This window comes from Rana temporaria, chromosome 4 (assembly GCF_905171775.1).
Source record: "Rana temporaria chromosome 4, aRanTem1.1, whole genome shotgun sequence".
NCBI classification, from domain to species: domain Eukaryota; kingdom Metazoa; phylum Chordata; class Amphibia; order Anura; family Ranidae; genus Rana; species Rana temporaria.
This window is the reverse complement of record NC_053492.1, coordinates 317,995,078-318,011,977: the sequence shown is the minus strand read 5'-3', so window position 1 is coordinate 318,011,977 and position 16,900 is coordinate 317,995,078. Positions and strand designations below refer to the sequence as shown.

At 43.8% G+C, this 16,900-nt stretch overlaps 1 protein-coding gene across 1 annotated transcript in view; it reads left to right on the top strand.

Annotated features, from left to right (window-relative positions):
• Positions 1-16,900, top strand: part of LYST (lysosomal trafficking regulator) — a 317,564-nt gene that overhangs the window by 51,545 nt on the left and 249,119 nt on the right. Inside the window, exon 3 of the mRNA XM_040350648.1 lies at positions 6,096-6,183. Within this exon, the coding sequence (XP_040206582.1) occupies positions 6,096-6,183 (88 nt within the window). The remainder of the gene's footprint in view (positions 1-6,095; positions 6,184-16,900) is intronic.

Below are 16,900 nucleotides of genomic sequence, written 5' to 3'. Positions count from 1 at the left end.
CTGTGGGTATGGAGTTGGGTGTATGGGAATTTTTATTTTTTTGTGGTTGAACTGGATGGACTTGTGTCTTTTTTTCAACCTGACTAACTATGTAATGTCCTGGAACTTTGGGCGATCAGGCTATGCCTCTCCTCGTGGTCGAGGAGGTTGCAAGGTCGCCCAATCGGGATTCATATCGGACAATGCCACGATGGTGGCTTATGTCAACCATCAGGGGGGAACTCGAAGCTCGGCTGCAGCGTCCGAGGTTGCTCACATCCTAAGGTGGGCGGAAAGAAGCGTGCCGACTCTGTCAGCCATCTACATTCAGGGCATAGAAAACTGGCAGTCAGACTACCTGAGTCGCCAGAAGCTGGACCAGGGGGAATGGTCATTGCATCCGAAGGTGTTTCAACTCCTTTGCAGGAGATGGGGCACACCGGACGTGGATCTCAACCGCAATGTGTCGAGGTTTGTGGCCAGGTCCAGAGATCCCTGGGCAGACGCGTTAGTGGCCCCGTGGGGTCAGTATCAGCTACTTTATGCCTTTCCCCCACTGAAGTTGTTCCCTCGTCTGCTCCGCAGAGTGGAGGCCAAAGGGGATCCCGATGATTCTCCGGATTGGCCTCTGCGTTCTTGGTACGCTGATCTTGTGCGCCTGGTGGCAGATGTGCCTTGGTGGCTGCCAATGCGGGAGGACCGTCTGTCTCGAGGTCCCATACTCCATCCTGCTTTGCAGTCGCTGGCTTTAACGACATGGCTGTTGAAAGCCAGGTTTTGAGGGACCGAGGTCTTTCCGATTCGGTCATCTCAACAATGCTGAGGGCACGGAAATCTTCTTCCAGGTGCAATGGTAGATGTTCCTGGAAGGCCTACATCTCTATGTGCGAAGAGATGGTGTGGCGTCCACGAACGTATTCGGTTTTGAGGATCCTGCTGTTTTTACAGCGTGGAGTGGATCAGAAACTAGCCTTAAGCACCATTAAGGGACAGATTTCAGCTCCGGCTGTGTTTTTCTAGTGCCCTTTGGCAGCCAATTCTCTGGTGAGTGCCTTTGTGCAGGGGGTTTGTCGCATATTTCCCCCCTCTTAAACCACCTCTTTCCCCTTGGGATTTGAATCTGGTGCTCTTGGTTCTTCAGAAACCTTCCTTTGAGGACATCAGAGAGATTCCTCTCGACACCCATCTCAGAAGGTGGCCTTTTTGGTGGCCATTACTTCAGTCAGACGTGTCTGAGTATGCGGCCTTGTCTTGCAAGTTGCCATACTTGGTCCTCCATAAGGATAAGGCGATGTTGTGCTCGTAACCTTCCTTTCTTCCTAAGGTGGTTTCGTCATTTCACCTTAACGATTACATTGTTCTTCCATCCTTGTGTCCTCGACCAGCGCATCCTAAGGAAGTTGCTCTGCATGCTTTGGACGTGGTATGCGCTTTGCGGGTGTACCTGTCTGCGATGGTTGTTTCAAAGGTCTGACTCCACTTTGTGTCGGTGTCTGGTCCACATAAGGGCCTGGCGGTCTCGTCGGCCACCATTTCTCGTGGATCAGGCACAGTCATTCAGGCCTATGCTCTTAGGGGGCGGGCGCCCCCCTTTTCGTTCACGGCACATTCGACCAGGGCAATTGATGCTTCCTGGGCTTTCCGACATCGAGAGTCTGTCTCACAGGTGTGCAAGGCAGCGACTTGGTGGTCCGTTCACACTTTTTCTTAATTTTACAAGGTAGATGTGAGTGCATATTCGGATGCTTCCTTCGCCTGCAAGGTTTTGCTCTGCTTGTTTGGGGTGAAGTGTTTTTTTTTTTTTTTTTTCTGATACTGTTCCCACCCCTCCTTTTTTGACACTTCCTGGGGACGTCCCACTTGTCAAGACTTGAGAAGGTTGTGTCCGTCCATGAACGATAAGAGAAAATAGAATTTTTTGCACTCACCGTAAAATCCTTTTCTCTGTCGTCCATGGACGGACGGACGCACGCAGCACCCACCCCTCCTTTTTAGGTTTGTACTGCTTGTTACAAACTGAGGTTGCATGCTGCAGGGAGGAGGGTTTTCTCTGGAGGAACCGCCCCCTGGGCGGGGCTGTTCAATTCTGTTAAAGTAACATGTATTTAAATATCTAACATGTTTCTGCCTAGTCCTCTCCTGTGAACAGGAACATAACCCACTTGTCAAGATTTGAGAAGGCTGTGTCCGTCCATGAACGATAAGAGAAAAGGATTTTACGGGGAGTACAAAAAAATCCTATTTTCTTTGAGTACATCATGGGACACAGAGATCCCTCCCCCTCTTTTTTGAGGATTCAGTGCTTGCTACAAAACTGATGTGCTTTCTGTATGGGGAGGGGTTATATAAGTGATCACTTCCTGTCTAAAGACTTTGGTCTACCAGTGTCCATTCACCTAATGATGAAGTATAACCCAGCAGGTTTTTCACATTTAGCCTGGCTCTGTGTCCCATGATGTACTCAAAGAAAAGTTTTTTTTCGTCATGCTTGCCTGTAAAATCGTATTTTTTTTTTATTAAACCTTTATGTATGACATAGAACAGGTGAGCTGTGTCAACCTAGCACCAGCCCACTTCTCGGCCACACATGGTCTAAAAGGTGCAATGTAATGGCGAACTAACATAGTCCAACTGACTAAACAAAAACACATTCTTACTGAACATCCCCCCCCCCCCCCCCACCCGTCGTAGTTCCACCAATGCTTTTGTGGTTACACCTAATATCCGGATAGATGATATAAGGCACATGTGACCACAACATGTAGCTTTTAGGAAAGATTTAGCAATTGTTACTATCCCGATGTCCAGGATACCGCTTGCAAAAGAAAGTGGTTATTCAGATTCTGATCCCCTTCTCAATTAATTAAAACCCGTCATGAATATATTTAGGTATTCTATCCACTAATTTATCCTACTACATCAGCAGGGTTATACCAAGCCTACTTTAGGAAACTTCTTTCCAGGGCTGTGGAGTCGGAGAGTCGGAGTCGGGGGAAATTTTGGGTACCTGGAGTCGGAGTCGGCAAACAATGCTCCGACTCCGACTCCTATACTAAATTTAGATTGGAATAAAAAAAAAAAAAGCAAGTTTAAATGTCCCAATTCACAAAAAGTTATAATTAATGACTTCTCTACTGTAAGAATAAAGACCAATGCATGCAGTGCCTCACGTAACCGCAAAACGTACACGTTAAGTGACCGTGAAGAAGCATGCTTTTCATGTGCTTCACTATATGGCATGCAACGCACAATTAGGAGCTGCAATACTTATACTTTCCATAGTTTTGTGTTCTGCTTTTACAAGGAACACAGCATCCATGTGTAACCTAGCCTCACTGATAAGGGATTAAATAAATATGTTTTTTGCAGGACTAGAGAGTGAGACACTTGTATAAGTGAAGGGAATGGAGGGCCAATAGTTCAAGACTGAAGCTGTAAACCATTGGAAAAACTGCTGTCATTTAGCTAAGGCTATAAAAACTTGTAAACTCCGATTGTTAGCTTAAACTTTAAACATGACTATGGGATTCTCCTAGGAAAATCATGTTTTAGAAAAAATGCCCCTTCCTTTGTCTTTGTCTTTTGCTTAAACTGTGCAATACAGTAGACTGTTGGCTTCCCAGCCAGTAGTCCTGTGGTAGGTTGCGTTTCTTTCCCTCAAGGAATGTATAAAATACATTTGCATATTAATACAGAGGAGTCGGAGTCGAGGAGTCGGAAGTACATAAAACTGAGGAGTCGGAACATTTATCTACCGACTCCACAGCCCTGCTTCTTTCCACATCCTCTGGCTACATATGTGGCCTTGTAATAAGGCATCATGGAATTCACCAATCCCTTCAAAAAACACCACATTGGGAGCTCCTAGCTTCTTCCGGTTCAGAAGTATGGCTTTTCTCCCATAGAAATGTATTCAAAAGAGCCCTGGAGGGTACCACCTCATCCACTAGGCCCATATGTGGGTGTGACTTGCGTATGCGCTCGCTTCTGCGTGTGGGGATGGGGGCACTTTTTTTTTTTTTAGCACTTTTATTTCCTATTACAATAAGACCCCACATCTCTCCTCCAGGTTGGAAAGGCTGAGATAAACACAAAATGTAAACTCTCTCTCTCTCTGCCTTTACAGCTGCGTCCCCATCATGTTTTACTTTCGTTGGCCCGGACGTGACGTCATAATGTCACTCCTGGGCCTCCAAGGGTCTGAGGACCATCTGGTCACCGGAAATGTCCATGCTCAAGTTTCGGTGAAGACCGATTCGTTCTCCAGCTTGCCTATCGCAGTGACGATCTGGAAGAAGCAGCAGGAGGGGCGCGCAACGTCCCCTTCTGCCACCTGTAACAACGATCAAGCGGCTGAACTTCTGCTATGATTGTTCTTGCGATGCACACAATCACTGGCTGAAAAAGATATGTGGATGTTGCCTGTAGCTGCTGCAGGCATCATTCAGATGTCCCCACCTAAAGTCCAGAACGGCCTATGGGCGGGAAGTGGTTAAATACCAAACATATTTTATACTTGTTTGCTCTGGGTTTCTTTTCTTTTTTTTATTTTTACGAAAAAGACAAAATGTTGAAAAAAAGCAATTTTTTTTTCTGTTTATAAAATTTTGCAAATAATCTTTCTTTGAATATAGGCAAATGTATTCTGCTATATTTTTCTTTGGTGAAAATAACCCAAATCAGTGTGTATTTAGTTTGTAGGAACTTTATGGAATACACAAACTATGGTGTGTGTGTGTGTGTGTGTGTGTGTATGTATGTATGTATGTATGTATGTATGTATGTATATATGTATGTATGTATATATATATATATTAGTGTGTATGTATGTACATACATATATATACACACACACATACACACACACACTCTCTTCCTTTTGATTTTTTTTTCTGCAAATTAATCAGTCCTAATGTACTGTTGGCCTTTCTTTCTTGAGACCCGAAAATGCGAGGGTAGTAAGTATACCCATCCCCCAAATGACCCCTTTTGCAAAGTACAGTCCAAAGTATTTAGTAAGAGGCATGGTTGTGTGTGTTTTTTGTGTTAATGGACATACTGTTGCCAGTAAAGTACAAGCATATAACTGGTGTGGCGGTGACTGGTGACGGTATGTAAAAAAATAATTAAAAATACATTATATATATATATATATATATATATATATATATATATATATATATATATATATATATATATATATATATATATATATATATATATATATATATATATATATATATATATATATATATATATATATATATATATAAAAAATTCATATAGTGACCAAAGCAATTGTTTTAACAAAGTAACACTGTACCACTGTGAGAAGTGATTTTTTTTTTTTTTTTTTTTTTTATTACACACTGATTGCTTATAGCAGTTAATTTCACTGCTATAAGCAAACATTTTTACTGAACGAAAGTGTGTATTCACTGTGTATTGTTGTGATTGACCACACCTAATCACATTGTACGGATGGGCTGTGATTGTTCCTGTCTGTACCATATGATCACTGTGACCATTCACAGCTAGCTACACAATTGTACACAATGAATGACATGAAGGGAAGCCATTCATTGTGTACAACTGTCATATGATCTGCTGTGATTGGTCACAGCGATCATACCCACAGTGGGCCAGTACACTGAACAGTCATCTGCTGTGTCTGGTGGACATAGAGGGTGACAGATCGTGCAAGACCATGGCCCGTTCTAGGGAGGACGTCATTTGACCAGAACAAAGGGTTCCTGCCTGGCTGTCATTTTACAATGGCCCAGACAGGAAGCAATTAAAATATAACTAAATGCAAAACTTTATTTTTTTTGGATAGAGTGGAGGAGATTTACAATACCTGTCACTTTTGCGGTCTATATCCCTGTTCTGGAGATTCACCCTCTCTATTCTATTGTACTTTCTAATATATTTGTTATAGTTATGCCTATATTCAGAGTTTTATTTTTATTTTATATTTTTTTATGCATTTTGTGAAGACCAGCACTATGGTCTGTGTACCTAGTACTAGAAGTATGATTTTTGCTTTATATAATTACGTTTTAAAGTTTGTTGCTTACAACATGCTTTTGTTGTAATAATTGTTATTGTCATTACAGGATCTCACATGTCGCGAGGAGCTTATTACTCTTATTGTATCCCTTTTACCTCTGGTTTGGAAGATTCCACTGCAAGAAAAAGCAAGAGGTAATGGTCGCCATAAGATAAAAAATATATATATAATTTTTTTTTTATAAATATTATCTCTGTATTAAAAGAGAAGTACGTGTTTTTTTTTTGCTCCCCATCATACTTGGGTGGATGCAGCATCAGGCCAATGCTGCATCTGTCCCCAGTCGCCTCTGCACTGAGAACCGAGCGATCGAAACGCAGCCGATGGCTCCGTTCTCCCAACTTCCCAAGCAGGGAGCTGTTGCCTGTCGGTCGGCAACTCTTTGCTCTGCCGCCCCCCTGCTCCCGTGCTCACTGGAGTGCTGAGCTGTGAAGAGGTGGGGAGCGGCCATCTCATGCTCTCAGCGGCTTGCTAAAGGGCTGGGATGGGTGTCCATCCAGGCACCTGGTGGATCCAGACTTTGTCACGATGACGCGGTTCCTGGACTGATTCCTGTGACATCAGCAGAGAGCGGACTTCAGATGTGTCTCTGCTGAAAACAGGTCACAGTAGTGCAAAGCAAAGTGCACTCCTGTGACTTGTAGGAGCCCAGCCAAACAAATTCAGGCTGGACTTCTCCTTTTTAATTGCCGTTTTAAATGTACAGTATCAAAATGCTAAAGATTTTACTGTCTACTTGAATTTAAAGGAAACTTTTTAAAAATAAATTGACAACGAACCCTTTCTGTACTTTCTGTCCTTTTCTGGCTAGAGTATTCAATAATGCACACTAGGGGTATAGGAATACTCTATTACCATTGCCCAGATTGTCCAAATATTTACAATATTTTCTCTGTAGTGGCAGGCAGCTAGGTGAAGGTTGGGGTATGTGATTTGATTGTACAATAGACAATTTTTTTTTTTTATTACAGAAAAGTGCATATATACTAAAGTGCATAGGTACTTGCATTCCTTGTATGTTAATTGCTTTATTTAGGGGATACATAAGCAGCAAAAAAAAAAAAAAAACAATCTGACACCGACGTAGAACAAGTATGTGCAAACATCACTAGCTGCATTCTTGTTTAGGCTTAGTTCATTTAAAAGGATTATGGTCCAAAATATTTGGCCTACTAGCACTTTGAGGAGATTTCAGCAGTAGAACCCTCAGTTTTTTTTTTTTTCTTTTTAACTTTTGTTCAAGTGGTTGTAAGGGCAATGACATAATGCATTAAGGCAAAAAAATTCTAATCTGTTGTATCACACCCTCGCTTCTCGAAATACTTGCCTATTTCCCCTAATCGTCTTTCAGGACAGCCACCTGAGAGACCATGGCTCTTCCCCTCTATAGGAAACACAGCACCAGCCATCTTTTAAATTTCCTCTTTCTGCCAGGAGAGCCAGGGAGGCCCAGGCAGAAAGTTCTGAAAGGGGGCAGAGGCTTCTTGGACATGGTCAGGGAAATTACCTGGTGAAGATCACCACCCTCACATCGGATGGCAGGTGTAGGTTGGGGGGCTCCTTTTTCACTACAGAGTGCGGTAGAGCAGAGTGCAGGCCCCATACAGCAGTTTCAAACCCCCAGCAAAGAGCAGCAGAAATGGCATCCTACAGCGTGGAGAAGCCACGCAGGGCTCTGGGACCGCACGGAAGCAGGGTGGCGGATGGCGTCACGTTTGGCGGAAGGGAAAGTTTATAGGGGCCCCCGGACAGGCAAGCCCACATAAGAAAGGGCTGGGAAATGTAAAGTATTTCTTTAATGCCTGTGAGGTTTTTTTCTTTTCAGAACAAAACAGACAAACCCCTCATAGCGCCTGTAAAACTACACTTGGGGACTCCTGGGGAAAAACACTATGTAGAGAATGTATTACCAAACTAGTGAAGGAACATACCACTGAGCAGGGCAGTGAGCTAGCGGCATCAGTAAAGGAACTTTCTAATACGTTGAATCCTTAAAAATCTCCTTTGCAGGGTTTCAGATCCTGCAGCCTCAGACTGCTCCTCTTCCAATGCAACAGGTAGCGTTGCCAAAAACGCAAGTGTTACCATCCACTAATGCAGACCCTCCAGTAGTCTCCAGGGAAGAGGAAGAGACAGACAGCACATCCTCTGGTACCCAAGATTTAGAGGGAGAATCTCTTGGAGGGGATTCCAGAAAGCCATCCTGGTACAAACTGTCACTTGAAGAGGTGGAAAATCTCTTGGGGGCCCAATCATACCACACTAGGTATGCAAACAGAAGAAAACTATCTCTACACAACCAAATGTACGAGGGCCTGGGAGAACAAGAAAATACATTTCAGTCCATGAGGTTTTAGTAGAGGAATCAAAGAATGGCAAGACACGGAAAGGAAACCCTTCTTTTTTTAAAAGCATTGGAAAGGTTTCCATTTGCGGATGATCAGGCTTTCTCCTGTCAGGGTAATTATGCTGTAGGCTATGCGCACACCATATGTTCTGTGCTAATAAGCACATATTTAGTCTGATATAATGCATCTTGCCTATCATTCTATTTCCCGTATATATCCCCAAGTAAACAGACATCACCATAGCTTACGTTCTCCGCTACATTAGCATGACTGCCCCAGCAAGCAGTGTGCTTGGCTTTTTATTTGTAAATTACAAAAGCATTGACAAACCGGAAGTGATGACTCCAGCAGCCTATCGCTTCCTCCATAAGAAGTGACATTGCAGGATATGACATAACAGGAAATCCAACAGGATGAGTTAATACAAACAACCAATGAATAATGCCTAAAGGAATCATATGGGTGTGTCTGAGCAGAGTTGCCTGAAGTCACTCTTAAAACTCTTCTAAGGTGAGTGAATGAGGTACTCTTACCAGCTATGTTGGACACACCTGTCTTCCGACAGTGGGTCATATGAGCTTAGGGTCCTAGATGGTCTGAATTCGCTGTTGAGCCGAGATCGACTGTCCAGATGGGTCAAGATGTGTAGTTCCCTGATCGCAGCTGCTGGATGCCGCAGGAACAGCAAACGTCCCTTCCAGGTCAAGTTAGACTGGGTACACACCAGGATTTTTCCTCATGGGCTCCAACGAAACAATGTAAAAGAAAAAACTCCAAGTGATGCAGGTCAACTAAAAACAATTTGTTTTTATTGGAACAAGTCATGTGTCAAATGACAAGATAAAAGTGATCACAAAACATAAGAACAAGAATAAAAAGCAGTGTGGGGTGCAGTAAATGCTATCCCTATGCGTTTCGACACTAGGGGTCTTCAACTGGGGCATATCTAGGATATGCCCCAGTTGAAGACCTGTTGTGTTAAAACGCATAGGGATAGCATTTACGGCACCCCACACTGCTTTTTATTCTTGTTCTTATGTTTTGTGATCACTTTTATCTTGGAAGCCTATATTTATGTTTGGGACTTCACTATATATCACTTACAGCGTGTTTTACTTGTTTGCCCCTTTTTTAATTATTAATTTGTAGTTTATACACTAAGGTTTGTTTTTTGAGTTTTCAGTACTCAGGAGCAATCCCTTACACATTTTATATCATTAGCGCTACACTATATTTTTCCACTATTCCTACTAGACTTTGAGTGTTGGCAGCTTTCACTTTAGTTTTTTTGGGTTTTAGCATAGTTGTTTCCCCCTACTTTCTCTGGTGTCTAAACAAAGACAGGATACATTGCCTTTCCTGGATTGAACTGAACAAACATGAACTCTGTGTCTGACCATAACAACTCAGATTTCCGTATTGCCGCTGATGGGAATCCTTATTCTGTGTTCCAGAGAACAACGCATACCCAGATTATAATACCGCTCCTGGGGATGGGAGGTTATCTGCAGGTGCATGCTACCAATCTCGACCTGTGCTATTTAGACACACAGCAGAGACGAGAGCGTACATCCGCCTATAACCGATAATGTCCTTGCAGAGCGGACGTATGCCCCCCCCCCCAGACGAATGTCTGTGCAATGCACAGGGGCCCTTTTGCTGGCAGACATACCCCCACTCTGCAAACGCCTCTCTCCAACCTAGTTTTCCACTACCAGGTAGGACTCGACCAGCATCAGTCTGTCCCAGTGGGCTCTTTAGAGCGGGCTGCGGGAGTACTAACACTGGGTCACACTATGATAATACATATTAAATGCATCTTTGTAAAATTTGCACAACACTCCCAAGTCGCGAGGCACACGGACTTGGCCTTCGAGGACATGGGGGTCTGACGCATTGGACAAGAGGATGGACTCCCTTCTTAAAAAAAAAACCTCCAACCAGTTCATATTGAGAATGATGGGGAACGGGTATCACTTGGAGTTCTCAATATCACCTCCGGGCAGGTTTTACATCACCGAACTCCCAAATTACCAAACCTTTCAGCCAGAGGATTAATGGAAGCCATAAAGGAACTCAAAGGACAGAAAGTCATAACCAAAGTACAAGAAGAAAGAGGTCAGGGCTTCTACTCCCACATATTTGTGGTACAAAAACCCTTGGGAAAGTTCAGGCTAATACTCGACCTCAAACCTCTAAATCTATCTATAACCTACAAAAGATTCAGGATGGACTCCATATATTCAGTAAAGGCACTTTTGCCTCAACTGCTATATGGCTTCCCTGGATCTAAAGGATGTGTACTTGCACATCCTTATAGCTCAGGGGTGGCAAACTGAAATTCATAGAGGGCCGCATCAGCAGTGTGGTTGCCCTCAAAGGGCCATTTGTATATGGGTCGCACTACATACAGAATGCAGAGTTCAGGATTACGTCAGGATTATGCTACGACCACAGTGCAGGAATTCAGGGGTCCGCACAGACCCCCATTACATCAGAGTCCACACAGACCCCCATGTAATGCTGTGGACTCGGATGTAAAGGGGGGAACTCTGATGTAAGGGGGGCTCTGCCCACCAAAGCCCCCCTCTTGCACCAGAGTCCACAGAGCACCCCTTAAATTAATTTAATATATACACTGGGAGGTGGGAGAGGGTGAGCTTACTCACCCCAGGATGGAGGGTCAGGGGCGGGCTGCCTGCATCTTCCTTCACATTTTCCCAGGGATGTGTGAGCGGGGAAGACACAGGTGTGGGCGTGCCACACAGTGTAGAGAGGCGGGGAGAGGAGGAGCAGCGTCCAAGCTGAACTGTCAGCGTGGATGCTGAGCTGTGTGTAAGAGAGACACACAGTTCAGCCAATCAGCCGCGCCGGAGCCCGGCGATGACACAGGCACGGCCGCATATCGGTAGGTGAGCGGCGGCCGCGACCTGTGTTAACCCTGTCCAGGCCGCGGGCACCTCTTACCTCCCGCTGTGCGGCCTAAGCGGGCGGCACTGGCACTGTAACAAGCGGTGGAGGCTGGCGGGCCACATGACAAGGCTTGGCGGGCCCGGATTCGGCCCGCGGCCTTGTGTTTGCCACCCCTGCTATAGCTTAAAGCTACCAAAAATTTCTAAGGTTGGCAATAAAAACTAAGAAGTAAACCATGCACCTTCAATTACAGGTTCTTCTCTTTTGCCTTACCTCATCGCCCCAAATTCTTCAAAAGTCTTGGCGGAAGCCCTGGCGACACTTCAAATCAATCATTGCCTACTGTATCTAGATAATCTACTACTCTTTGCAACCTCTCCCTTGAAATGATTAGAGAACCTAAAGTACACACAGGCCTTCCTAGAAAACCTAGGCTGGTTGGTGAACATAGAAAAATCCAACCCAAACCCCACTCAGCAAATAACATACTTTGGGTATGTCCTAGACTCAGCACAACAAGGTGTTTCTACCCAGGGAGAAGGTACAAAAAAATTCAAGAGGCGATGAAAATTGCAGACCAATAAACCATGCTAGATAAGACCAACAATGTCAACATTAGGATTACTGACCTCGGCAATCACAGCAGTACAATGGGCGAGTTTGCATTTTTGGCCCCTACAAATGTTCATCTTAAAAATATGGGACCGCAAACGAGTCCTTAGATGCACAAGTTCTCATACCAACACAAGTAAAAAGATCCCGGTGGTGGTGGAGGAGATCAGAAAATGTAACCAAAGGACAGATGTGGGTCCTACCAGTCACCTGGCTAATAACTACAGATGCAAGCGGCGTAGGGTGGGGAGCACATCTAGGCTCCTGGGTAACACAGGAAATTGGAAAAAGGAAAAGATCATCCAATTGGGTGGAGTTGAAGGCAGTACTTTTAGCACTCCGATCCTTCCAGAAAGAACTGAGCGGTCATCACTTACAGGTCAGGTCCGGCAATTCATCATTAGTCCCCTATATCAACAAACTGGGAACAAAGAGCGGAACCCTGTGGTCCTTGGCAGATGAAATCTTAAACTGGGCAGAGAAACACTTGGTCACCCTGTCAGCAGTACACTTAAAAGGGGAACTGAATCAAGTGGCCGATCACCTCAGCAGAAAGAAAATAAGAGAAGGCGACTGGGTATTAAATCAGGAAGTGTTCAAATTGATCGCACAAAAATGGGGAACACCTCAGGTGGACTTGTATACCTCAAAAGAAAGCAGGAAGGTTTGTTCCTTTGTTCCTTCTACTCCCTGAAGAGGTAAGATGGAGCGCTCGGGGTAAACGCGCTAGCACAGAAGTGGACAGTCAACAAATGATATGCCCCCCCCCAGTGTTTTTACCAGCAGTGCTAAGAAAATTCCCTACAGAGAACACTTCACTGATCCTCATTGTACCACACTGGCCCACACTGGTTCTAAAAGAACTTGCTGCAGAACCCCCTTGGTTATTTCCAATCCAGAAGGACCTCTTCTCTTAGGGCCCAGTATGTTGTCTAAAGTGGAAAGGTGGATCCTGGCCGCTTGGCTTCTGAAGAGCAGCTGCTGAAATCTAAGGGCTTCTCAATCCGCTTAATTGATACACTGCTGAAAAGCGGGAAAATGGAGACTCTCACCATTTATCAGAGAATGTGGAAATGTTTTAACAAATTGTGTACAGAAAACACCTTTAAAACAGAGTTCAATGGCGGTCCTAGAATTCCTGCAGAGTGGTGCAGATAAGGGTCTGAGCCTCACCACATTGATAAGTCAGGTTTCAGCACTGTCCGCGTATCGGGTAAGAAAGCTAGCGTCCAATCCATGGTTAATTAGACTGTATAAATCCTTGAGCAGACAGAGACCAATACAAGGTCTGGCCTTCTCAAAATGAGACCTGTCATTAGTGCTACAAACTCTGACAGCGGACCCTTTCGAACCACAGGAAAATTGCACATTGAAAATGCTGACACTAAAAGCTGTGTTTTTGGTGGCAATTACTACAGCCAGGCTGGTCTGTGAGAGAAGCCCAATCAATCGGACCTCCCTTTTTTCAGGTTTTCCCGGATCGCATCATTTTTTAGATGGATCCAACCTTTTTGCCTAAAGTTGCCTCAAAATTTTAGAGGCCACCTTTTTGTACAAATCCTTCCAGGGAACAAGAAATGAAGTTCCATATGTAAGAAGTCAGAAGATGCGTTCTACATTTTTTTAGACAAAACAAAATCCTATTAGGAAGACATATTCCTTATTTACTTAATATTCCCTATTTACTTAATTTCAAGGGCCAAGAAAGGGCACAAGGCCTCAAAGAGCACCATAGCCAGGTGGCTTCGAGAGGCTATTGGCCAGGCCTATACTTGGGGAGGTATGCAGATCCCAGAGGGTATAAGGGAACACTCTACAAGATCAGTGGCAGCATCGCAGGCAGAGAGCTGGAGCAACTCAGGAGCAGATTTTTAAAGCGGCAACATAGTCCAGCTTTACCACTTTTATAAAACACTACAGGGTGGACCTTTTGGTCTGCAAAGGTTTAGACCTTCGGATGCAAGGTCTTACAAGCCGGTGGCTGTCCTGAAAGATGAGGGGGAAAAAACAAAGTTACTTACTGTTAACGTTCTTTCCTGGAGTCTTTCAGAACAGCACCGGTACTCACTCAAATGTATAAATTACTTGAGATTTCCTTCCAGGAATGTTTCATATGTTCTTGTGTCTCCCCAGCGGACTGGAAATGCTCTTTAAAAAAAGAGGAGCCAGCAGGGGAGAAGGAAGTTTAAAGATGGCCGGCATGGTGTTTCCTACAGAGGGCAGGAGCCAAGGTCCTTTATTTACGGTGGCTGTCCTGAAAGAGACTGGGAAAGAATGTTACCAGTAAGTAACTTTGTTTTTCGATTCATTGCTGTGCCCATCTGTAGCGATATGCTCCCCTCTCTCCTCACAGGACATAGAGGCAGCAGCAGGTTCCATTGGCTCCTGCTGCTGTCAATAAAATTCTTAGACGAGGTAGCAGGGGTTGAGGCCAAGCCATGCTGTGTGTGTGTGTGTGTGTGTGTGTGTGTGTGTGTGTGTGTGTGTGTGTGTTTGTGTGTGTGTCTGTCAATGAATGCACACAGTCCAGCTTGGGAACGAGCCTGCAGGTGGGCCCCACTAGGAAGTGTCTTCCGATGGTGGTGCACTAAAAAGAGGGGGAGCAGAGAACGCCGGCAGGGGACCCCAGAATAGGATTTTCAGGGCCTCTCTGTAACACCATTGCAAAAACAGTTAAGTATAACTTGTTCATTATTAAAAATGTATATATTGTTTACAGCCACTTTTACTCGCATATGCCCTGTTTTGGTCCTCTTTGCTTACGTTCACTTAAATTTTAGAGTACAGTACAGAACTTGAAGCATTCACTAGAGTGGTCAATGGCCCTATCAGATGATTGTGACAGTCCAACCTTTTTTTTTTTCGTCAAGAAAACAGACTGAGGGGTATGTAGATAATTTGACATTAGTTTCTGCCCCAATGAAGCGTACAGTCTAATGGCACCACCACAGTCATACAGACACATACAATCTACCGTTGGTTTGATGAGACCCCATTTTACCTACCATAGTATTTCTGACTGTGAAAGGAATATGGAGGAAACCCATAAATAAACAGTGAAAACAAACTAAGATCATGCCAGTTATGTTCCTTGTATTTTTTGAAACCGGAAACTTATGCCGCGTACAGACGGTCGTTTTTTGTGATGAAAAAAAACGAAGTTTTAAAAAACGTCATTTAAAATGATCGTGTGTGGGCAAAACGTCGTTTTACGTCTTCAAAAAAACGACCAAAAAAAAATTCGAACATGCTTGATTTTTTTGTCGTTTTTCAAAACGTCGTTTTTTGTTTCACAGAAATTGACCGTGTGTGACAAAAAACAACGTTTTTAAACCCGCGCATGCCCAGAAGCTAGTTATGAAGCGAGAATGGAAAAAAGTGGTGAGCGTAACCTCGCTTTGCTAGAGTATTGTGAAAAAAATGATGGTGTGTAGGCAACGTCGTTTTTGAAAATTAAGTTTCAAAAACGTTTATTTCATGATTTAAAACGTCGTTTTTTTTCATCACAAAAAACGACCGTCTGTACGCGGCATTAGAGTTGTGCTACACTGTGTATTTGTGATGCCACTTTTACTACTGCTTTTCCCTTCACCCTAAACAGATTTAGTTTCACTTCCTGTTATGTCTCTGGCATTGGAAGTGAGGAAAAATATCCCCAGATTAACACTTTTTTTTAAAGGGGTTCTAAATTATTCCCTGACTAAAACAAAAAAATGGTGTTGCTATAAATTCACCTCCAAGTCTCTAGGATTGGGTATATATATTCTTTGGTCACTTCATATAAAGGACTTTTTAGCTACATTTTGGGAAATTTTGTTGAATGTAAAGTCTTTTTTAACACCAATCTAAGTACTTAAAGGGGTTGTACACCATGTACAACCCCTTTCACTTACAGGTAAGCCTAGATTAAAGCTACCTTTTAGGTGTTGGAAATATCTCCTAAACCTCCACGGTATAAGAGATATTTACAATAGAGCCATGCGCCGATGTCTAAACGGTGACCGTGCCGTTTTTAAAGGGAGTCATGCTGTGACTGCCGGGCTCACGCGCACATTCGTGGGAGTGACGTCACGTGACTCTGACCAGCCACAGAGCCGGAGTTCACGGCCCTGGATGGAAGAGGGGTGAAGATGGATGCTCGCTGCTAGTGGGGACAGCGATGACATCGCAGGCTTCGGTTTCAGGTAAGTGACACACAATGGGCTACTATGCGATGCATAATAGCCCATTATGCCTTACCTTTGCAAGGAAATAAAGAGGGAATAAAACCCATCAGGGTTTACTTCCTCTTTAAAGTGTATTTTTCTTACAAGAATGATTGGGTCTTCATTGCCAACCTCTCAGAGAAACTATTTGTTTGGCTATTATGCTGGCACACTAGTGTTAAAACCTTGGGAGTAACTAGCACCAATTAAGGCAAAATTTAAGATACATTGCAAGGTCGACCTGTAATGTGTGGTCCCCTACTCCTATACAAAAAAGATCACCCAATGTTTGTAGGTGTTATGTACCTGTAATAGAAGAAGTTTTTATACTTGACTTAACCACATTTTCTGCTGGTACTGCCTAAATGAGTGACATACTCCTCCTAGCTAGATCTGGAGAATACCGAGCAGCTGAATTTTCATAAGAGGATGCTTTTGCATTAGAGTTGAGTGTCTTCACATGGGATTTGGCCTCTCTGCATTATCTAGGACTCTTCCTGGAAGAATGGTGAGGTCATTCCCAAAGATACGAAAGACTGGGCTAAGGCAAGTAGAAATCTTATGGTTTCTTTTCAGGTACCTTTTTGACAACAGGCACAGCAAATGTTTTTTTTATAAGGAGGCAGTCCGGAAGTTTTGAGTGGATGTTTCATTATACTGCAGAATCTACTTTACATATGAAGGTCAGGAACCAGACAGTTGTTCTCTGCATCCTTAAAATTACTATGAAATCCAGATAGGCAGTGTGGCAGCTAGGCAAATGCTGAAAGAGA